The sequence below is a fragment of the Salvelinus namaycush genome, chromosome 24 (genome assembly GCF_016432855.1).
Source record: "Salvelinus namaycush isolate Seneca chromosome 24, SaNama_1.0, whole genome shotgun sequence".
NCBI lineage: Eukaryota > Metazoa > Chordata > Actinopteri > Salmoniformes > Salmonidae > Salvelinus > Salvelinus namaycush.
Window position 1 is genome coordinate 1,408,175 of NC_052330.1, and position 24,655 is coordinate 1,432,829.

Genomic DNA, 24,655 nt, shown 5'->3' on the forward strand with positions numbered 1-24,655 from the left:
TACATACACTCAATTAGTATTTGGTAGCATTGTCTTTAAATTGTTTAACTTGGGTCAAACGTTTCGGGTAGCCTTCCACAAGCTTCCCACAATAAGTTGGGTGAATTTTAGCCCATTCATCCTGACAGAGCTGGTGTAACTGAGTCAGGTTTGTAGGCCACCTTGCTCGCACACGCTTTTTCAGCTCTGCCCACAAATTTTCTATAGGATTGAGATCAGGGCTTTGTGATGGCCACTCCAAAACCTTGACTTTGTTGTCCTTAAGCCATTTTGCCACAACTTTGGAAGTATGCTTGGGGTCATTGTCCATTTGAAAGACCCAGGTCAGGAAAGTATGATCTTTGTCCCCATGTGCAGTTGCAAACCATAGTCTGGCTTTTTATGGCGGTTTTGGAGCAGTGGCTTCTTCCTTGCTGTCACAGTCAAGGCACAGTCAACTTAGTGTATGTAAACTTCTGACCCACTGGAATTGTGATACAGTGAAATAATCTGTCTGTAAACAATTGTTGGAAAAATGACTTGTGTCATGCACAAAGTAGATGTCCTAACTGACTCGCCAAAACTATAGTTTGTTAACAAGAAATTTGTGGAGTGGTTGAAAAACGAGTTTTAATGACTCCAACCAAAGTGTATGTAAACTTCCGACTTCAACTGTATATACAAGGCGACCTCCTTTAGATCCCTCATATGATACAGTACAGATCTTTTTGGTCTCATGGCATACATACATACATACATACATACATACATACATACATACGTGTTAAGAACACAGGACTGGGGTCAGGGAGAAAGAGTAGACCATCTCAATGTTTTTCGGAAACGTGACGTTCCGACGCTGGAATCAAGCTACATTTTTCAAGTACATTTTTCGAGACACGTCAAATAAATAGATACATTCTATCATACATTTTACATTACATACAGTACATTCCCTGGAGTACAGTAGTAGATCATACATATTTACACATGCTGTCAAAGTTGAAGATTGGATCAGATACAGTACGTTCTCTGTACATACATTATTACAGTCTGAGTAACCATAGCCGCCTGGGCCGTGTGCAGTGGGGACGAAACAGAGATGTACCTGCTGAAAGCAGGGCTGGCTCTGGCTGTTCTGTCACCCTAGGCGAGACAAATGAAAGACGGTCCAGACCGGAGCAAATCTGAACCAAACATAGATGTCTATGATTTGGTCTGGCCCGGACTAAAAACCAACATCCGTGGACGTGGAAATCAAGGCCGGTCCAGACAGGACCCCCCCAAAAAAGACATCCAAAAGGCGACGGCATCGATCCGTGCTTACTGAGGTGTAGCCTACAGTGTCGTCTAATTCCAATTTTATGAATGCCCATCTATGTAGTAGGCCTACCGTTTGTAAAACACCAATAAAAGACGGCAGCTCCGGACAGGACCAAAAAAAGACATCCAGGAGACGTCGGCCCATGCTTGCTAGAGTGAAGCCGACTGTGTTGGTCTGCAAAGGAATTTTATCAATGCCCATCCATGTGGAAGACCCACCGTTTGTAAAACAGGCGTTGCATTGGCTTTATTAGTCCTGATTCCTGTGACTAATCAATTTGGCTATTTCAGCTCTGAATATCAACTTCACAACTTCATCAGGAGTTATCCTGAGCCTATTTGCAATGTGTTTACACAGCGGGAAATCAGAAGTATTTTATTTTTCGCCATGATCAGCTCGACAAAAATGTACAGATACAAACTTTAAACCACTGAACATTTTGCCCACGGGGTGAAACTTCTGGACAGCAGTTGTGAGTAACCTGATTATCCATTTCATATTGTCCATTTTACTATGACCTGTCCTGTTTTTAGGATATGTTGTTTAACATGTCAACGCAATTTAGATTAGGGTATTTGATCGGAGAAACCTGTATGATGTAAAAAGTGTCAGTCTCATTACATTGTCATACATTTTATCTCCGGCCTGTAGGCTACAGAAAAGGCCACATACTCTTTCTACCATATGCTATATTCAGTGGTGAAAGTATAATTAATTTCTTCCCGGTATGGGACCAACCGCGTGCGCACAACATTTTCCCAAGGGCCTAATCATAGAATGATATTAGAGTCCCTATTAATTCAATAGGATCTCAGTGGGCCTAGTCGTAAAGATCTGTTATTTAACTTTTAAAATGCATTACCTTATACTGTGGCATAAAAACAACCAGTCAAAATGTTTTCATCTGATTGTTAAACTTCAAAGGGCTCCGTCATAGGCTACCAGTGCACGTTCATCCACTTGCAACATATTACCAGACTCCAAACAGTGGTGAATGTAAAGAGACATCTGTTAAACGTAAACACCAAAAAGTGAAATGACAAATTTGGCTATTGTCATGTCGCCACGTCTCTGCCATGGCAAAATGTCAATGTTCTCGTCAAACCACATCACATTTGACTGTAGGCTATACCACCCGTTTTCAAGTCCATTCGCTAATTTGTCATGCCTCTGACATGCGGTAATTATAAAGTGGTGTAATAGCATAGTTTTCTTGACATTTTGCTGTAATTATTGTGAACGGCTCATGTTTTTACGCTGGCTATATCTGCTACATGATTTATGTTAGATAATTTTCTTAACGGAACGTTGGTGGAGCGCACAATGGACAAGCAACATTTTTGTGCCCCTGCCCTTGACAAAGTGGGAACTGCTTATCACAGGGCAGCATCAGTGCTCACCTAAAAAGCCCATATGCCACTGGTTGAGAGAAATTGTCATTGTTTTGGGGCAGAATTATTTGAGGTTGTGTTGTTGGGTGTGCATCTTGTTTAGTTTAGCCCAGAAAATGCCACCCTCGTCAATCTGCCGCCATAGGTGGCCGCCTAATGAACTGACAAGGCCCTGGCTGAACGTGTCCAATTAGAAATGCTCATTTCGGGTTTATCGTTGCAAAATGTTTTACAACGGTGTGCCCTTCTGAACAACACACTGATACCCATTCTGTCCACTTATCGGCTCACTTTGCCGCTGCCTTTGCCCTCGTGGCTAGGGCCCCTCCCTCTGGCACCGGGCCCTGCGCCCCACGGGATCCCCTGCCGCCCACTAAGCCTGTCCTGGGGGTACCATGGAGGGGGAGGGGACCCCGAGAAGCTGGACGGAGAGCGGCTACGCCCCAGGAATACCCCTCCCCCCTCGCGGAGCTCGTGACGTGAGGGGGAGGAGCTGAGTGAGCGCTGTAGAGAGGAGGAAGAGCTGCGGGGGTGTGGCGCCGGACTGGAAAGTGCACCGCCGCGGTCCTTTATCAGTTGGGTCAGACTGGCAAGGAAGTCGGCGTCGCTGGTGCTGCTGGCGCGCACCCGGAAACGCCGGCGCCTACTGGGGCAGAGAACAGAAGAGGTTGGATTTTAAAAACTAAAACAAACAATTCTGCAACTATAATGTATTATTCAGACACTCAGGCCTATACATTCTGATTTGTAGGATGCACCGATATGTTCCTAAACCAATCCACACAGAAAAAATGGTCTATCATCAGTGATGTGGGACGCAACCCTTACTATCACAGCCTACTAGTCTTGCGTTTGGCAGGGCACAACGTTGTGGAACGTTCAGATACATATATAATGTAGAGTAAACATGCCTCAGATTGAATAGCTGTCGAATAAGAAAGTACATCAGTTTCATTCATGACATTTCTATCTGCGACACTCCATAAAGTTTGCTATTAAACGTGGCCCAGTGCTGTGCCATAATACCATGTTCTTCATACCTGTTGTCTACAGCTGGGCGGGTGGGCGGTTTCCCGGGAGGCGGACGAGGCAGGAACCTGCCGGAGGAGGAGAGCTGCTGCTGCTCGAGCCCCGGAAGAGGGGGAATGACGGGCCGGGGGATTTTACTCCTGCTGCCCGAGGAGGAGAGCGAGAGGGAGTCACGGTCTTCCCCCAGCCAGTCGGAGCGTGCGCCACGGTCTGAGCAGGAAAGGAACCTCTCCCGGACGCCACAGGGCAGCAGGTTGTCGCAGGAGAGCGATGGCGAGGGCGAGTGGGAGGGCGAGCCAGGCACGGGGCTGCTCCAGCGGTGGTGGCGGTCTATGGTGGGGGAATCCGGGACGGTGGTTGGATCTCGTATGGGGATGCGGCTCAATCTGGGCGAGGAGGGGGATTCTCTTCGCAGCAGTACCAAGGTGGGTGGGGGAGGGGAGGAGGAGAAGGTGCCGGTGCTCTCCGCGGCACTTCCGGCTTTCTCCATCTGAGGGTGTTGGTTGGGTTCGGAGGAACGGTCGGGGAGGCCTGAGTCGCTCTCTGGGTCTTTATCGTTTGCGAGGTGGGCTGGGATGAGGCTTGGCACAGGGCTGGGGGCTGACTCGACAATCTCCAGCTCGTCGACCTTGACCTCTTGGGGGTCATTGGGTTTGGTTGACAGGGCCTCTAGTGGTATGGCTTCACTCTTCTCCATCACAGGGGACTGTGGTACAAGGTTGGCAGACTGTGGAGAGGCAGACCAGAGATTATTGGGAGATGGACATGAGAGGTGGTGAGGAGGCACAAGTAGAACTAGGACAGCAGAACCCCTGACCATCTTCTGAAAACGACTGAAACCCTACTTCTTCAAAACAGTATATTAAATAAGACATCTCAGTCTTATTCTATCCTCCCAATAAAAAACTAAAATTGCACTTGTCTTTTCCTACTAGCAGTGACTTTGCTGATAACTTCTGTATCGAGGAAAGATTGACCTACTACGACTGTGATATGTCGTTGTCTAACCTAGCTATCTTAAGATGAGCGCACTTGAAATAAGTCGCTTTGGATGAAAGCGAGAAGTACAGATCTCTGTTCATGTCAGTGAATATCTGGCGTATGTACAGTTCTTCAAAAGTTAACCTGTACTGCAGTGGAGTAAGAAACGTTTCCTTCATAATGGATGTAACTGCACCGTCAGGGGCCATACTTCAGCAAGACATTTTGAAAAAGTTACATTTTAATGCCCAGAATACAACTTTATGTATATGTGTGAGCAATTCTTATTCTGCCAAAGCCTTGCTCGCACTCACCTGCTCCATCTGGGCTCGGCCCATGTGGCCTAGCATCCCAGGCAGCCTCCTGCCGCCCAGTAACCAGGTACAGGGCAGGGCCATGTGGGACAGGACGGGGCTGCTTGGGGCTGAGGGAGGCTGGTGGTCCTGGAACTCAGCCTCTGAATGCACCTCTAGTTTATTTCCATCCAGAGCATAGACTCCTGGAGGCTTGGCTGCCCCCGAGGCTTGGCTGCCTCCCCCCTGCTCCAGCATCAACCAATCCTGGGAGTTTCCCTCCTGGGGAACAGAACTGAGGTTCAGGGCCACAGCCCCCTCCTCCTGGTCGGGGGTCCCCACTCCGCCGGGAGTCTCTGTCGCCTGGTCCTCGTCACAGGGGGTGCCAACCTGCTCAACCCGCCCCCCGCCGCTTTCGGGGATGGTGATCTCTCGCTCCTGTGGAGGCTGATTTCCCAGACTGGAAATATAAAAGAAAATTTGACACGAGTAATTGCTTAATAAATATTTAAAAGTTGACTAATGGAAATTATTAAAAAAAATTAGATTTGTAAAATCTGCATAACTAGCTAATGAACATTCCAACAAGAGAGATTAAGTAAGTCGCCTTGCATGAGCCTTGGCTTGTGCAAGCTCGGTTTCTGTAGCATGATGTACAAGTACACCCCCTGGACTAGCCAATGAACAGTCCAACAAATTCAAGGTTGGTTGAAACAAAAACCTGCATACGGTAGATTAAGGACTTAATTAATACATATCCCTCTGCCTTGTGCCTAGTGCAGTGGTTCTCAAACCTCTCCTCCGGGACCCCCAGCAGTATTTGATCTATTCCAGAGCTAGCACAATGATTCAACTAATCATCAAGCCCTTGAGTACTGAATCAGGTCTTGTAGCTCAAGACTAAAACACAATTGTGAAATGTCTGCCCCCCCTGAGAGGTTTGAGAACCACTGTCCTACTGAACACTGTAGAACAATATAAACTATTAAACTACTATAAATGAATGGTAAAAAGGTACTGACTAGGCATCAAGGAAGCGTTCGATGGTGGGCTTGGGTTCGGGAGCCAGTCTCTTCTCGAATGCCAGGCTCTGGCTGTGTCTCATCCTCCGGAGCAGGGGGGCCGCCCGGTCCAGGAACATGGTCTCTGAGCGCACCCTTCTGGGGGAGCTCTGGCTCTGGTTGCCACCCTGGTTCCGGCTGTGCTCGTCCTCATTCACCACCTGGAGAAGGCGTAAGGAATGTAGTTGTCACAAAAAAGGTGTTGGAAGTACAGCGTAACTGTTACCAAAGCCAGGTGACTTCTGACACACACAAAGAGAGGACAAGGTAAGAGGCTAATCTCCTTCAGCCTCTTGCTTCTCTCTTAGTAAGATCTTCGATTGCTTTTGCAGCCTATGGTCAGGTCATATTGCTGGGTCTTAAAAGAGTGACTGAACACACTGACTCCGCATTTGTATCTCTGTTGTTCATTACGGGGAAAATAATGCAGTCTTGGGTGTGGTTCAATGTGGCAGTTACTGATGTTTTCCCCCCATGAGACACCATAGGACAGGGGTTCCCAAAGTGGTGTCCATGGATGTGGTACTGCAGCGGTCCGCAGCCAGATCCATCTCTCTCTCTGTTCTCCGTGGAATATGTTTAGAGGGTGTAATTCAATACAATGTAATATTAATCATCTACATTTTCTTAACCCTGGGCAACATGGGCCTGGGAGGCTTACAGGGATATTGGTATCCACAGCACTCCAATTATCCATTATTCAACTGAATACATTCCTGTATTTTTTTTAACGTTTAGAAAATAAACACTGTAATTTAAGCTTTAAAAACGGCAAAATATTTTGGAAGGGCTCGTAAGCAAGCATTTCACGGTAAAGTCTACACCCGTTCTATTCGGCGCATGCGACAAATAAAATGTCTATATTGATATTAGGTATTAGTTCCTGAGGAATTTGCAATCCCAAAAGGGGTCCCCGGGCCCCAAAAAGTTTGAGAACCCCTGCCATGGGAACAAAGCCAGTATCACTTCCTCAAAATAAACAGAATGAATCTAAGATAGGGGAAAGTGGGGTAAGTACCTTTTTCTTTTCTTCACATTCAACAAGGTAAATTAAGCCACCTACAAATTTCTGTACTGAATAAAAAATTAACACTAACTTTATTTCCCAAACACAATTCAAGACAATGAAGTTTTTTTTACTTTTAATCTTTAATCTTTTAACACGGGCTTAACACCTAAACACATGCCTTGCATTACGCCTGGGAAAAACACTTCAATTTGCTCAACTTGACATTGGCTCACCTTACCTCAAAGCAAACATCAACTATATTAGCCCACACAGTGACAAGAATGCACTTCCATGCTAGGTTTAGGACCTAATACTGAAGCTTAGAGACCCCAAATTATGTATAGAAAAATCTTTAAATTATCTACTTTCTGGCCTCCCGAGTGGCGCAGTGGTCTAAAGGCGTCACAACAGACACAGGTTTGATCCCGGGCTGTGTCGCAGCCTGACACGACCGGGAAACCCATGCCGTGACCGGGAGACCCATCTTCAACGTTGACGTTGAGACTGGTGTTTTGCGGGTACTATTTAAATGAAGCTGCCAGTTGAAGACTTGTGAGGCATCTGTTTCTCAAACTAGACACTCTAATATACTCGTCCTCTTGCTCAGTTGTGCACCAGGGTCTCCCACTCCTCTTTCTATTTTGGTTAGAGCCAGTTTGCGCTGTTCTGTGAAGGGAGTAGACATTTCTAAGTGACCCCAAACTTTTGAACAGTAGTATATATAAATAAAACCAACAATTAACTACTTTGGTTTAGATACAAGCATCATGAAACCTCAAACAAAATAAATAAATTAGACTTTGTGAAAAAAGGGTTTTTTGGACCTCACTTTTTCCATGTGTTTTCTTCCTTCACAGACTCCATGAAATGACCTCTTCCTAAATATTTGATCAAATTATACATTTTGTGTATAGTTTCCTAGAAACAAGGGTGGCTCAACTTACCCCTTTGGCTTAATTTACCCCACTCTCTCCTAATTCAAGAGCAATTTTACATCTAGCTAACGTGTTTGGTGACGTGTTGTCTTATGTAAACAAAGTCCGATCTGCTGCCAGCTGGGCATATCTGTCTCACGGTCTGTGTGTTCAATCAAGAAGGCAGGTCTGAATGCTCATGATCATCATCAGCATAGTCTTTTCTTCTCCTCTTTCATATTAACCATGTACAGGTCATTCACATATTTACCTTACAGTCTATAAGCACGGCACAATCGCAGATGTTCTGAAAGAGCTGCAAAACCTGGACCCGTACAAATCAGCTGGGCTAGACAATCTGGACCCTCTCTTTCTAAAATGATCCACCGCCATTGTTGCAACCCCTATTACCAGTCTGTTCAACCGCTCTTTCGTATCGTTCGAGATCCCTAAAGATTGGAAAGCTGCCACGGTCATCCCCCTCTTCAAAGGGGGTGACACTCTAGACCCAAACTGTTATATCCATCCTGCCCTGCCTATCTAAAGCCTTCGAAAGCCAAGTTAGTAAAAAGATCACTGACCATTTCGAATCCCACCGTACCTTCTCCGCTGTGCAATCCGGTTTCCGAGCTGGTCAAGGGTGCACCTCAGTCATGCTCAAGGTACTAAACGATATCATAACCGCCATCGATAAAAGATTGTACTGTGCAGCCGTCTTCATCGACCTGGCCAAGGCTTTCGACTCTGTCAGTCACTGTATTCTTATAGGCAGACTCAACAGCCTTGGTTTCTCACTCAAACGACTGCCTCGCCTGGTTCACCAACTACAGTTGAAGTCGGAAGTTTACATACACTTAGGTTGGAGTCATTAAAACTTGTTTTTCAACCACTCCACAAATTTCCTGTTAATTAAAAAACTATAGTTTTGGCAAGTCTGTTAGGACATCTACTTTGTGCATGACACAAGTAATCTTTCCAACAATTGTTTACAGACAGATTATTTCACTTATAATTCACTGTATCACAATTCCAGTGGGTCAGAAGTTTACATACACCAAGTTGACTGTGCCTTTAAACAGCTTGTAAAATTCCAGAAAATTATGTCATGGCTTTAGAAGCTTCTGATAGGCTAATTGACATCATTTGAGTCAATTGGAGGTGTACCTGTGGATGTATTCCAAGGCCTACCTTCAAACTCAGTGCCTCTTTGCTTGACATCATGGGAAAATCAAAAGCAATCAGCCAAGACCTTAGAAAAACAATTGTAGACCTCCACAAGTCTGGTTCATCCTTGGGAGCAATTTCCAAACATACCACGTTCATCTGTACAAACAATAGTACGCAAGTATAAACACCATGGGACCACGCAGTCATCATATCGCTCAGGAAGGAGACGCGTTATGTTTCCTAGAGATGAACGTACTTTGGTGCAAAAAGTGCAAATCAATCCCAGAACAACAGCAAAGGACCTTGTGAAGATGCTGGAGGAAACAGGTTCAAAAGTATCTATATCCACAGTTAAATAAGTCCTATATTGACATAACCTGAAAGGCCGCTCAGCAAGGAAGAAGCCACTGCTCCAAGACTGCCTTAAAAAAGCTAGACTACGGTTTGCAACTGCACATGGGGACAAAGATTGTACTTTTTGGAGAAATGTCCTCTGGTCTGATGAAACAAAATGAGAACCATTTGGCCATAATGACCATCGTTATGTTTGGAGGAAAAAGGGGGAGGCTTGCAAGCCAAAGAACACCATGCCAACCGTGAAGCACGGCGGTGGCAGCATATTGTTAGGGGGGTGCTTTGCTGCAGGAAGGACCGGTGCGCTTCACAAAATAGATTGCATCATGAGGCAGGAAAATGATGTGGATATATTGAAGCAACATCTCAAGACAGCAGTCAGGAAGTTAAAGCTTGGTCACAAATGGGTCTTCCAAATGGACAGTGACCCCAAGCACACTTCCAAAGTTGTGGCAAAATGGCTTAAGGACAACAAAGTCAAGGCATTGGAGTGGCCATCACAAAGCCATGACCTCAACCCTATAAAAAATGTGTGGGCAGAACTGAAAATGCATGTGTGAGCAAGGAGGCCTACAAACCTGACGCAGTTACACCAGCTCTGTCAGGAGGAATGGCCAAAATTCACCCAACTTATTGTGGGAAGCTTGTGGAAGGCTACCTGAAACATTTGACCCAAGTTAAGCAATTTAAAGGCAATGCTACCAAATACTAATTGAGTGTATGTAAACTTCTGACCCACTGGGAATGTAATGAAAGAAATAAAAGCTGAAATAAATCATTCTCTCTGCTACTATTCTGACATTTCACATTCTTAAAATGAAGTGGTGATCCTAACTGACCTAAGACGGGGAACTTTTACTAGGATTAAATGTCAGGATTTGTGAAAAACTGAGTTTAAATGTATTTGGCTAAGGTGTATGTAAACTTCCGACTTCAACTGTACTTCTCAGACAGAGTTCAGTGTGTCAAATCGGAGGGCCTGTTATCCGGACCTCTGGCAGTCTCTATGGGGTTGCCACAGGGTTCAATTCTTGGGCCGACTCTTTTCTCTGTATATATCAACGATGTTGCACTTGCTGCAGGTGATTCCCTGATCCACCTCCACGCAGACGACCCCATTCTGTATACATCTGGCCCTTCTTTGGAAACTGTTAACAAACCTCCAAACAAGCTTCAATGCCATACAACATTCCTTCCATGGCCTCCAACTGCTCTTAAATGCTAGTAAAACTAAATGCATGCTTTTCAACCGTTCGCTGCCCTCACCCGCCCACCCGACTAGCATCACTACTCTGGACAGTTCTGACTTAGAAGATGTGGACAACTACAAATACCTAGGTGTCTGGCTAGACTGTAAACTCTCCTTCCAGACTCATATTTAACATCTCCCATCCAAAATTAAATCTAGAATCGGCTTTCTATTCCTCAACAAAGCCTCCTTCACTCACGCCGCCAAACATACCCTAGTAAAACTGACTATCCTACCGATGCTCGACTTCGGCGATGTCATTTACAAAATAGCCTCTAACACTCTACTCAGCAAACTGGATGCAGTCTATCACAGTGCCATCTGTTTTGTCACCAAAGCCCCATATACCACCCACCACTGCGACCTGTATGTTCTAATCGGCTGGCCCTCGCTACATATTCGTCGCCAGACCCACTGGCTCCAGGTCATCTATAAGTCTTTGCTAGGTAAAGCTACGCCTTATCTCAGCTCACTGGTCACGATAACAATACCCACCCGTAGCACTCGCTCCAGCAGGTATATCTCACTGGTCATCCACAAAGCCAACACCTCCTCTGGCCGCCTTTCCTTCCAGTTCTCTGCTGCCAATGACTGGAACGAATTGCAAAAATCGCTGAAGCTGGAGACTTATATTTCCCTCATTAACTTTAAACATCAGCTATCCGAGCAGCTAACCAATCGCTGCAGCTGTACATAGCCCATCCAATCTACCTACCTCATTCCCATATTGTTTTTATTTACTTTTCTGCTCTTTTGCACACCAGTATTTCTACTTGCATTATTTCTATCACTCCAGTGATAATTTGCCGAATTGTAATTACTTCGCTACTATGGCCTATGTATTGCCTTACCTCCTCACGTCATTTGCACACACTGAATATAGACTTTCTTTTTTACTATTGTGTTATTGACTGTACGCTTGTTTATTCCATGTGTAACTCTGTGTTGTTGTTTGTGTCGCACTGCTTTGCTTTATCTTGGGCAGGTCGCAGTTGTAAATGAGAACTTGTTCTCAACTAGCCTACCTGGTTAAATAAAGGTGAAATAATTGTATTTTATTTTAAATCATGCACATTCCTCACGCTTGTTGTTTAACTTAGGGGCTCAATCCTGCAATTATCACCTTCCTCTCTCTCAACCAATGGGTGTAAATCTTGGGATGTATTCATTTGTCAACTTACCCATGTTCTCACTTCCTTTTTGTCAGCAACAGTTTGACAACCATCCACCATCAGCTATAATAACCTTAAGGCCCGTCATTGGAACTCCTTTCCCCTCATCTGGCTCTGAGGATCCTCCCTTGAAGTAGAGCCCATTCCCCAAACGATTGAATAAAATGTCATATTGCATTCAGTCTGTTGTTCATTCAGTTACGCTTGTACTCGATTGAACTGTGATAGGATTGGATAGAACGTAATCACTGCAGCTGTGTATTCCGTGTTAGTGGGCAAGTGAGCATTGTCGAAATCAAAACCCAACCCTCAAGTCATGACGAATTCACTTACAAAACTCTGTTTTGGACAAGACTGAATTTAGGACCAAAATGGTCCTATTTATACTTTCTACTCAATTCTGGCACTATAATAAATGTTGGACTAATATCCTTAGCACATTGGCCAGTTTTCTATCAGAGAAGTTGTTTATTGCCATCAGTTGAGCTTTAAGTTTAAGTAAAGATGAAATCCATATCATATTATTTGGGTCTCAATGGTGTTGCACACATTGTTAATATGCATTACTGCAGTTACAGATGGACCAAAAACATCACTGTATAGAATCATTATAGAAAATCAGTATAGAATTCTTGCCTTGTGCTGTTGTCTGTGCCCAATAATGTTCGTACCATGTTTTGTGCTGCTACCATGTTGTGTTGCTACCATGTTGTTGTCATGTTGTGTTGCTACCATGCTGTGTTGTCATGTGTTGCTGCCTTGCTATGTTGTTGTCTTAGGTCTCTCTTTATGTAGTGTTGTCTCTCTTGTCGTGATATGTGTTTTGTCCTATATATATATTATTTTTTATCCCAGCCCCCGTCCCCGCAGGAGGCCTTTTGGTAGGCCGTCATTGTAAATACGAATTTGTTCTTAACTGACTTGCCTAGTTAAATAAAGGTAAATTAAAATTTAAAAAAATAATAAATAAAAAAAATAGTACTGTAAATACAGTCTTCAGTATAGAACATGTACCTGTTGAAGTAGACAAGGTTGGCTGAAATGCAGCAGTAAAGGGAAACTAATGGGGGTGTTTATTTGATAGCATGCCATAATTGTGTGTTCCTGTCTAAAACCCAGTATTTATTTACATGGTCAATAATATTTGATTATTTCACAAATATGCATGTGTTCCAATCCTGACCTTCCTGATGAGCGGTTGTTGTTGTTGCTGGGCTGCGGCGTGGTTGCAGTTGCGGTTGCGGTCCATCTCCTCCCACACGTCAACGCCCTGGGCAGCACGTTGGTGCTGGGCCGGGATGGGGGGGCAGTTGTCGGCGTCGCTGAGGCGCTCGCCCTGCAGTACGTCCTCAGTGTTCTCCCTCTGCAGCTCGGCGGGGAGCACCGAGGCATTGGCCATGCTGGCGGGATATAGAGAAGGAGGAAGGGAGGGTGTTCGAGAGGGAGAAGGAGAAAGAGAAAAGAGCGAGAGGGAGTCGGGAAAGGGACAGAGGGGAGAGAGAAAATCATTCAGCTGCTACTTTCCAGAGGACAAATTAGGCCGGTGGTTTCAAAGGGATCGCTGACCGAATACACAGATTTCCTTTCCACCCAAAAAAGCGTGGCAGATTTGACAGAATCAACCCATGGATTGAATTGCGTGAGTGGGACAAAAGTTATACCATGTCGATTTGAAGGAAGGCATTACAGTCAAATCAGCAAATGCTGACCAATTAGGCATCAATTACACCCATTCACACAAACATTCTGCCTCACACCAACCGACACGAAGCCAAACAAAGTGATGTATTAACATAACATTTCTCCATCTGACCTGTCAGATCAGCTCTGAAAAAGAGCTGATGTGAAAAGATCTGGGGCATCCTTTATCCATCATGCAGAGCAGAGCTTGGGAGGATCAGAAAGGCAGAAACTCCCCAAATACAGGTGTGCCAAGCTTGTAGCGTCATACCCAAGACAACTCGAGGCTGTAATGGCTGCTAAAGGTGCTTCAACAAAGTACTGAGTAAAGGGTCTGAATACTTATGTAAATGTAATATTTCAGATTTAAATTTGTTATATATTTGCAAAAATATCTAAACCTGTTTTTGCTTAGTCATTATGGGTTATTGTGTGTGGATTGATGAGGGGAAAAACGACTGAATCAATTAGAATGGAATAAGGCTGTAACATAACAAAATCTGGAAAAAGTCAAGGGGTCTGAAGCTTTCCGAAGGCACTGTATGTGAAAATTGGGCATTTCTAGGTTTTGTAGTAAAAAAGAAACTCATCTTCCTGTCTTTTTTTACTACAAAACCTAGAAACGCGCAATTTTCACATATGTTGTGGTGGATTAATGAAGTCGATTTTTTTTTACATTTCTCTTTAAATTAGAGACACGTCATCAGCAAAAGGAACAGGAACACTTACAATTCCCATACACCATGGCACAACAGGTTGAAGTCAAGAGGGGTTTCTTTGCCATAATGCCAACGGGTTTTCCAAATACGAACGTAGCAATAGACGGCACCAACATGGCCATAAAAGCATCCTCCCAAAACAAGTTCAACTATGTGAACAGAAAAGGCTTCCACTCTTAATGTGCAGGTGATGGGTTATATGATGCGCAAAATACACTGCTGAATGTGGTGAAAAGGTGTCAAGCATGACTCGTTCATTCTGCAAAACAGCAATGTTGGCCTATATGCCTGCAGGTGGAAGCTATTGAGGATGGATGGCTTATTGGCAAGTATTGCCTACTCATTTCAAGTATATTTGCCATTGCTAAAGCAACATGAATTGTCCTAACGGTCCTCTCTTTGTAGCTATGTTTTTATTTTTACTGTTCAAGCCACAACGGAGCAAACCAAATAAAACATTTTGTTTTAACTCAATCTCTAACACTAGCACCTATATTCAGTCTCTGAAAATAGTTATTGTTATAATTTTTGGGGTTTCGCCATTGTATTTCATGGTAAGGCGTTGTATATTCCCCACAGACTTTAAAGGGATGATTGACCAAACAGTACCCACCGCTAATATTGGCACCCTTGGTAAATATGAGCAAAACGGGTTGTGAAATTAAATGTCTTTGCTGTTTATCCTATTTGTCTTTCATTCAAAATATTCCCAAAACTCTAACCTTTAATTGAAGTCAAATTTTAATGTTAAATAAATGAAATATTTTTCTCCAAAACATGTGTGCCACAATTATTGGCAACCCCTAGAAATTCTTATGAGTAAAATCTAACTGAAGTATATTCCCATATTTTACGTTTTTAAGTTCACCTGAGTGATTAGGAACACTTAAGTGGTAAGCCATGACTTCCTGTTTCACTGGGGTATAAATATGAGGTGACTCACAGGCCAAGTTCCCATAGTCATCCATCACTATGGGAAAGACCCGAGAATACAGTAATGACATGCGACAAAAGGTTGTTGAGCTGCAAAAATCAGGAAATGGCTATAAGAAAAAAGATCAACGGTTGAAAATAGCCATTTCCACGATCAGGGCAATAATTAAGAAGTTTAAAGCAACTGGAGATGTTAAAAATCGGCCTGGTAGAGGACGTGTGTTTATAAGACCCCACTCACAGTGAGGAGGATGGTTTGAGTGGGTAAAAAATCTCCAAGGATAATACCTGGAGAATTGCAGACGTTTCTTGGGTCTTGGGGTCAGAAAGTCTCCAGAACTACGATCAGACGCCACCTACATAACCATAACCAAGTTGTTTGGGCGGGTTGCCACATAAAAAAGCCTTTGCTGTTATCAAACAACAAACTCAAGCGCCTAGTTTGCCAAACGTTACTGGAACTTTCAATGGGACCAGGTTCTATAGACAGATGAGACCAAAATAGAGCTTTTTGGAAACAAACATCAGAGGTGGGTTTGGCGAAGACAGAAAGATAGCCGTGCGTGTGGTGGTTGATCTTTGATGTTGCGGGGCAGTTTGTCTTCCAAAGGCCCTGGACAACTTGTCAGGATACATGGTATCATGGAACATTAAGTACCAGCAGATATTAAATCAAAACCTCCAAAGCACACCTCAAAATCAACATAAGAATGGTTCACTGATCACAGAATTAAGTTTTTGCCATGGCCATCCTAGTCCCCTGCCCTAAACCCCATAGAAAACTTGTGGGTTAAGCTAAAGAGGAGAATCCACAAGTGTGGACCTCCTGAATATGAAGGATCTGGACAGATTCTGTATGGAGGAATGTCTCAGATCCCTTGCCATGTGTTTTCCAACCTCATCACTCATTATAGGAGAAGATTCAGAGCTCTTATCTTTGCAAAGGGAGGTCGCACAAAGTATTGAATGAAGGGGTGCCAATAATTGTGGCACACATATATTTGAGAAAAATATTGGTTTTATGATAAGAATGCATTTTTTCTTTCAATTATTTTACTTTTTTTAAAGGTTAGATTTTTGTGAATATTTTGAATGAAAGACCAAGAGGATAAACATTTACCAAGTGTGCCAATATTAGTGGAGGGCACTGTATATGCACTAAGTCCGAGAACAATTGGTATTTATCAATGGTCATCATCTGCCGGTGTACATATGACACTCGTTAGGATTGTTTGATAAAACACACTTTTTCTATGCAAACAAACATTCTAAATTCTGTTCGTAAGGAGTATTTTAGAAAAGTTTCGAAGCAATATTGATAAATATTAGTGGAACAAATATCAGAATTGGGCTGCCTGCAACATTTTGGGTATTTTCCCAAAATTCCCAGGTTTTCCAGATATCCAGTTTGGAAGATTCCTAGAATAAGTAGGAAATTCAGGAATTCTCCTACTTGGATTCCTGAAAAAAACTGCAACCCTACTTCTGATACCACACAGTTCTACCTCTTTGCTACTATTTTAAAACAATATGCCATCATTGCAGTTCTTACCCAATGTAAGCTGGTGTGAGGCGGGTCAGTTGCTGAGCGGTAGTGGCTGAACCGGTGATGGTCAGCATATCCTCTGAGTCGCACCTCTCCCAGTCATACGGGTCGTTCTCCAACACGTTGTGGCTCTTCATGGCATTTTCAAACACTGAAATTAGTAGCTGGAACAGAACAACCAAACCATTGACATTTAGCATTATGAAACAATGGGAAGATCTATTGTTGGCTTGTTGTTGGCAGACAAATACACACATAGGAGTGGGTGTAAATTCCATTCAAATTCAGTCAAACCAGGGAGTTAGGGCTGTCCCCGACAAATTTTTTGGGGGGGTTGGCCAAGAGTTATCTGATCTTTTGACCAATGGATTGGTTGACATTTTTAAACATGTATCTTTCCATATATTTACACATCCTATGTGTTTAAATCAAATCAACTATATTCACTGAGCTTGTCTGATGCTTTAAGCACACGGTTTGATTAAATAATTAAGACACACAAATAACTAGAGGGAGCCCGACCAGCAATTGATTCGATTGTGCCGGGCCAGCTCAGACTTGCTGCACTGTGTTAAAAAAAAAGACAGCGAGTGACTCTAACTGGCACCCGTCGTCTCTCTACTCCCTGCTGCAGCGACCACCACAGAACATCAAAGTGTTTGTTGATGAAGGTGCAACACAATTATTGCCATTTCTGTTACCGAAATCCTTCATTTCTTTAGGAAAAACATTCCCCATTCCCTCGACCCTTGCTCTCTTTACATGACACATATGCATCGCATGCACATGACCAAATACCTATTTGTATGGGACTAGTATTACTACAGAACGTTGGTTATGTAATTATTACTCCAGAATGTCTGTTATTCCAGAGGACAATTCAGGCGAGATTCATTTCTAAAAATCCAATAAATTGACAGTTTATGACGGAAGCCTGGAGGTTTGAATTCTAGGCGTGAAGATACAGTATTTCATCATGTCCAGGTGATAGGGCCACACGGATAACTCAAGCTTGGTTCCTAAGTTTCTAAACCATACCAAACCATCTTTGCTATCGCGTCGCCATACTATAATTGAGTAAGAGTGATGATAATCTTTAGGATATTTTAGCGATCCGCAGTAGGTTACGTCCCAAATGCCCCGCAGCCTTCGGATGTGAGCTAAACAGTGCACTTGCCAGGGCCGGTCATTGCCTTTCTGCCGCCATAGGTGAGACCAAAAAATGCCATCCCCCGCAAAACTAGAATAGTCCCAGTAAGCAAAATGACGTTGAAAAGAAGTCTAAAACATGTATTTTCCAGACGTTCAAGTTCAATATAGGTTCTGAATTAAATATGAAATGGTATTTTCCATATGTTTAAAATATATATTTTCCAGGATGCTGAAAAGGCATCTTTTCAGGACGTTGAGAAATATGTATTTTCATGACGTTGAAATCAGGTCAATTTTCGGTTCTTAATGAAAGTTGAAAATACTTACTTTCCTGATGTTGAAAATACATATTTTACAGATGTTGAATTTTTTTTTTTTTACGGATGTTGCAAATCTTTTGGGCAGATGTTGAAATCAGGCAATTTTTTGGTCCTGAATGAAAGTTGAAAATGAGTAATTTATAAACGTCTATGTTTGGACTGGTGCAAACTGGACAAAGTCTGAACCAAATTGTCCATGATTGGTTCAGATTTGGTACGGACCAGACAAAAAACCAATGTACATGGACATCAAGGCCTACGTGGAAATCAAGGACGGTCCGGAACTGCACCAAAAAAGGACATCCAAATGACGTCGGTCCATGCTTATTGAGGTGTCGCCTACAGTGTTGCCTGAAATGTAATTTTATGAATGCCCATCTACAGTATGTGGTAAGCCTACCCTTTTTAACACACCAAAAAACAACATCCGGACAGGACCAAAAAAAGACATTGGCTCATGCCTACTATGTCGCCCGCAATGGAATTTTATGAATGCCCATCCATGTGGTAGCCCCACCATTTGTAAAACAGGCCGCTGCATTGGCTTTATTAGTACTGATTCCTGTGACTAGTCAATTTGGATTTTTAAGCTCTGAATATCAACTACCCAACTTTATCAGAAGCCTATTTGCAATGTGTTTACACAGCGGGAAATACAGAAGTACTTTCTTTTTGTGTCTGGATACAAACTTCAAACCACTGATCATGACAATGGGGTGAAACTCCTGGACAACAGTTGTGATTGTCCATTCCATATTGTCCATTTTATTTTGACCTGTCCTGTTTTTAGGATATGTTGATTTGTGACAGCTCTTCTTTATTTAAATGTATTTGATTGAGCGCCATTTATGTTTTTTGATCTGAGAAACCTGCATGATGTAAAAAGTGTCTGTCTCATTACATTGTCATACATTTTATCTCCAGCCTCTAAGCTACAGAAAAGGTTGTGTGCACCAAACAGGTGCTGTATAGATTACAATATCATTTTTCTGACTGTTTGGAACAATGTAAACAACACTAAATAAAGTGTAAGCATACCAGAAAGTCTGTTGTAAAAAAACATTTTGTTAAGCCTTTATTACAGCAAAGACTAAAAACAGTCGCATTCACTCATGAATGCAATTTCCAAAATGGAACGGTTATTTATTGTTTAAACTATTTATTCAAGGCTCGCTTTTTTTTATTTTAAAACTAAAATGCTTGATTGCATTTCAAATCATGAATGACTCATACGCTGTGTGATGACATTAACAAATTAATGATTGATTCAGTAGCCTGTATAAGTATTGAAATATAGGCCAAATACGGTATTAACACTAAAAAGGATGCACTTTTACGCCTGCAACACAATGGTGGTTATACAAGACTGCTATACTAAGCCTACTAATGATAATGAGAAGGATAAGGACAATAACAATAAGAAGGATATCAAGAAAAAGGAACGTTATTGCTATTATAAATATAATTTTTCAGACAATTTGGAACAGTGTAAACAATAAATACATTTTAAATCATTCCAGAGAGGCTGCTCTAACGAGAGAAAAAAAGTCTAAATCTTTACTACAGCAAAGCAAAGATTAAAAACAGCCGAATTTGTGAAATTGTTTACTTAACATGTCATTGCATGAGGCTTGGTGCTCAATGAATCAGTGGGCTATTAAACAAACACTCAGAGGCAACAGAAGCAGGATCTGTCTTATTTCTGTAGATATATTGATGGGCTCCCGAGTGGCGCAGCGGTCTAAGGCACTGCATCTCAGTGCTAGAGGCATCACTACAGACACTGGTTCAATTCCAGGCTGTACTGGCCGTGATTGGGAGTCCCATAGGCTGGCGCACAATTGGCCCAGCGTCGTCCGGGTTAGGGTTTGGCCGGGGTAGGCCGTCATTGTAAATAAGATTTTGTTCTCAACGGACTTGCCTAGTTAAATAAATACCATTTTTTTTAAAAAGTATAAAGCAGTTAGGCTATTGATTATAGACCTAATTAAGTTTGCGTTTCCTCTCTCCTCATTCTGCTGCTGCAGCATTGTTCTCAACACCAAAATGCTGGTTAACTTTGCTATTATGCGCATAGTAACATGGTCTACGAAAAGGCGCCAATTCAACAGCAGTTTTCAGAACAGTGGACAGCGACTGGTACCCAAAGAGGGAGAAAGCGCATTTGTTATAAAATAATATTATTTTTTATTAGTGTTGCACCATTGTTCTTATGTAATATAACCATGTACAATTTAAGTAGCACATGTATTAAGACTGATGGACTGTGCCATCCCCGCGGCCTCCACAATGGATCAGTCCACTCAGACAGGCGCGAATCAGACATGTGTCTTACACACCATGATATTTCTTTTTTTTCTACTGCTTGACTAAAGAAATCTGGGTCGACCAACAACCTATCGACCAGTCAACTAAACAGTCGACTAAATGGGGACAGCCCTACAGGAAGTAAACTAAAATTCCAACTCCAATATTTTCTGGATATTTGAGTTAATGCATACATACGGAAACATATAGACCAATGTTACCTGATAGTCAGGCTTAGTGAAGTAGTCCAGGGTCAGGATATGATCCAGGAAGACGCTGAACTCTGAGGGGAGGTGTTTGAGCATGAGGCGATTGTCGTAGGTCTCTTTTAGGTTCCCCACCTGTTCCTGTGAGCAGAGGGAAAAGAGCATGAACACACATGCTCATACATGTACAGTGCACACACATGCACATACACTTACTTTGTCTTTGACCTTCCTCCAGGGTAGCTGGCCCACCGTGAACTCCACCAGCATGTAGAAGAGAGACCAGAGGTCATCATGGCGACCCATCTCCTGAATACCACAGACACACACAACATGGGTGAGCAAGGTGAGAACATGTACTCATATAGCCTAGTATAAGGTTGACCTCACCTTATTCTTGTGTGCGTTGACTGAGGCATAGCGCACCGTTCCTCTGAACCCTGCCACGGGACGAGGCTGACAGAGAGAGAGAGATGGATAAGAAATTAAATTGAATCTTCAATACTCACACTAGCATACTACTTAGAATACGTGCCCAATGCATTGCTTCATTTTAAGTGGACATTGAAATGTAGCCATCACATTGACATTTTAGTAATTTAACGGACACTCTTAACCAGAGTGACTAAAAGTAGTGAGTGCATACACGTTCATACTTTTTTCGTACTGGTCCCCCATGGGAATCGAACCCATAACCCTGGCATTGCAAGCATCATGCTTTACCAACTGAGCCACATGCGCATACACACATGCACGGGCAGGAATACTTACAGGACGCACTTCCTGACAAGAGTTGGTGAACTGTCGGGCCAGACCAAAGTCGAGCATGTAGCAGCATCGACACGTGCTGGCCAGGCGCCCCATGGCAAAGTTTGACTGGGGTAGTACAAACACAGTAAATCAGTCACTGATAATTAGTCTTGTCCTTGCCATTGATCTGATGAAGAAGGCAATAATCTAAGTAAATCCTGTTACTCTTTCCAGCAATGCCTGGTACAATGCTTTGAAACTTGAAGCGGTCTTATAATAAGGCATTTCTCACCATGCATCGTTTTTTTTTACTGATAATAACAAAATGGCTGGGACGTCGTCAGGATCACTATGAGACATTATAATATTGTCATACATGCTTATGACAAGTTGACAATGCATTTTAAAACCAATTAAAGCGCTATACCTGCATTCATACACTGGACGCAGAGACATAAAAAGTGTATACATTAGTTAATCTGACACTTAATTGCCAAAATGTCAAACTATCCCTTTAAGGCTTGAGTGTAACCAGTACATTATTTATGCTCTTATCTTGTTCCCTTACCCCTGATTCATGACCCCTTATTATTCCCTCATCTTCGGACCCCATGACCCCTTACCGGTTTGATGTCGCGGTGCAGGAAGCCCACAGAGTGGATGCTCTCGATGGCCTCCAGCATCTGTCGGCCCAGCCTCAGAGTGGTGGAGACGGTGAAGGTGCCGCGAGACATAGTTCTCCGCAGGTCTGCCAGATTCCTCCCCTATTAGGACACAGACAGTAAAGCAATGTTTGTGGGATGGGGTGATGGTCACCCAAGGCTGAGATACTTGCTCATTCTTTCTCTCTCTCTCACACACACACACACACACACACACACACACACACACACACACACACACACACACACACACACACACACACACACACACACACACACACACACACACACACACACACACACACACACACACACACACACACACTTTATTTGAATCCACAAATCACATTACAATTAAAGTGATTCAAATATTTCAATGGTCGCACACAGGTGCGCATGAGCACGCACACGCAGCCAGAAACCTTACCTGAAGTTCCATCACCACATAGTTGAAGCGGTCATTGCGGCCACAGCCTACAAAGCGACACACATGATCTTTACCTGAAACAGAGAAACATAAATGTTGCTTACTTAGAAGGTCTCTCTTCTAAAACACATCAGATATTTACAGTATCTGGCCAAATTATTAGAAACACGTAAATATCCAATCAATATTTTCCACAAAGGTTTGATACGGTTGTGTGAATTTCAAAGTGACATTTCACTTTTCAGTGCATTTCCGAACGACCTCCATTCTAAACGTATATCTGAGGTCGTACTGTATTCCAACAGTACCCCTGTCTCTCACCCTGGAGCTTCTTCAGCACGGCCACCTCCATCTTCAGCACCTGTTTGGGCTGCTGAGCAGACTCCACCTTCAGGGCCACGTTGACCTGGCTCAGCTGATCCAGCACCTCGTAGATCTCCCCGAAGCCACCCCCACCAATTTTCTTCAGCTGAAAATAGAATGGAGAAGGTGGAATGCAGGTAGTAAAGAAAGAAGAGAGAGCGGGTGGGTGGGGGATGGAGGTGGAGAGAGGTGGAGAGAGAGAACGAGAGGGAAGGTGTGAGTGTTCTGTATGTAAAGTGCCATACTGTACCTACAGAAGGTATACACACACACCACATCTTATACCGGTTAGACACATTACATAACACATTACAGAAAGCTGCTTTGACATTCTCGCTGCTGCCTTCTCGCTAGGAGAATGGGGGCAGCAACAAGACAGATTTGACCGAAGCTAGCTGTGCCCTTTCTGTAGCTGGTAGTATTTATAGTAACTCACCACTCTCCATCTCTCCCGGACCAAGTCTGTGACTGACAGGATGTCTGCCGCCTGCTCTACTGCACCACTCATCCCAAGTGCTGCTCGGAGTGCTCCCAACGACGGCCTGCACCTGGCATCAGTGTCGCTGGCTTTTTACTGCCGAAAGAAATGGCGAAAGGAGAGAAACATTTCAATTTAGACAACTGACAAATCATGCCGAAGTAGAGTCCTTGATGACCTCCGTCTTCATGTGTCCCCAGAGAGATGTCAAAATGTGTGTGTTATCACTGTCATTTTACTTTCTTCACCTATATACTAATGTAAAGGACGTATTGGAACATTTACATCCATTTGTTTTTACTCACTGCAAATAATGTTTCTTTAGATAATCGCATCACTGGACATATTGAAAGCCCCATCAGCAGAATCTACAACCTCTATTGCAGGCTACTTTTAAAGCCCATTTAGCCAAGTCCTTTTTCGTACTGTTGTAATAGCTAATATAGCTAAGGATAATGCATGAACACAGTGATTGCCATAAGAGCTGCTTGTTCGCAACTTACCCTGTGTGTTGTTTACGTAGCCAACAGACATAGCAATGTACCAACCCAACATAGCCATCCTATTCCAACATCATCAGCTGTCATTCTGAAAACTGTTAATACAGGCATTTCATTTGATAAAATATCTGGCAAGCTGGTAGGCTAGCTGGCTAACGTTAGCTAGGTCTTGTAACGTTAAGGTCTTACAGAAGAGAGAGAGGAAGGATCGCTTTGCTAAAAATTAGATAGCGTAACGTTACCTTGCTTGACAACAAAGCATCACCCTTTGCATCCATCACGCACTGGACCAGTTAGCTAACAACAAACCAATGCTAGCTATCTTTTTAGACAGCTATCTATCTAACGTTATCTATCTATTTGGTATTTAGTAGCTGGGATAACACTAAATATGGGTAACGCTAGCTAGCTAACTGGTACAAGCAAACGATTTCTTGTCTCTGTAATATGTCGTTTATTTAGCAAGCAAAATAGCTAGCATGCTATGTAACAAGCCTAGCTAGCTAATTTTGGCTAGTAAGGCAGATTTACATGCGGCTTTCATCTAACCTACCTTATTTGATTGCACCATTTCCAAGAATATACTCTTTTCAATCCAGACAGTTAAGTGACATTTCTCCATATCCACTGCTGTGCTTTCAACTCTTAAAACGTTTCATGGGAAGAAGGCTTCTCCTCCGCTCATTCAC

General features: G+C 43.1%; 1 protein-coding gene across 1 annotated transcript; it reads right to left on the bottom strand.

The window, feature by feature from the left end:
• Positions 1-563: 563 nt before the first annotated feature.
• On the bottom strand, positions 564-24,641 carry LOC120019587 (tau-tubulin kinase 2-like). Its single transcript, XM_038962896.1, has 15 exons — positions 24,520-24,641; positions 23,425-23,562; positions 22,947-23,094; positions 22,626-22,699; positions 22,160-22,300; positions 21,558-21,662; positions 21,177-21,242; positions 21,003-21,095; positions 20,802-20,927; positions 16,808-16,965; positions 13,107-13,323; positions 6,020-6,219; positions 5,019-5,457; positions 3,735-4,450; positions 564-3,337 (listed from the first exon to the last, which is right to left on the bottom strand). The coding sequence occupies exons 2-15, from the start codon at positions 23,494-23,496 to the stop codon at positions 2,974-2,976; spliced, it is 2,919 nt and encodes a 972-aa protein (XP_038818824.1). The 5' UTR covers positions 23,497-23,562; positions 24,520-24,641; the 3' UTR covers positions 564-2,973.
• Positions 24,642-24,655: the final 14 nt, after the last annotated feature.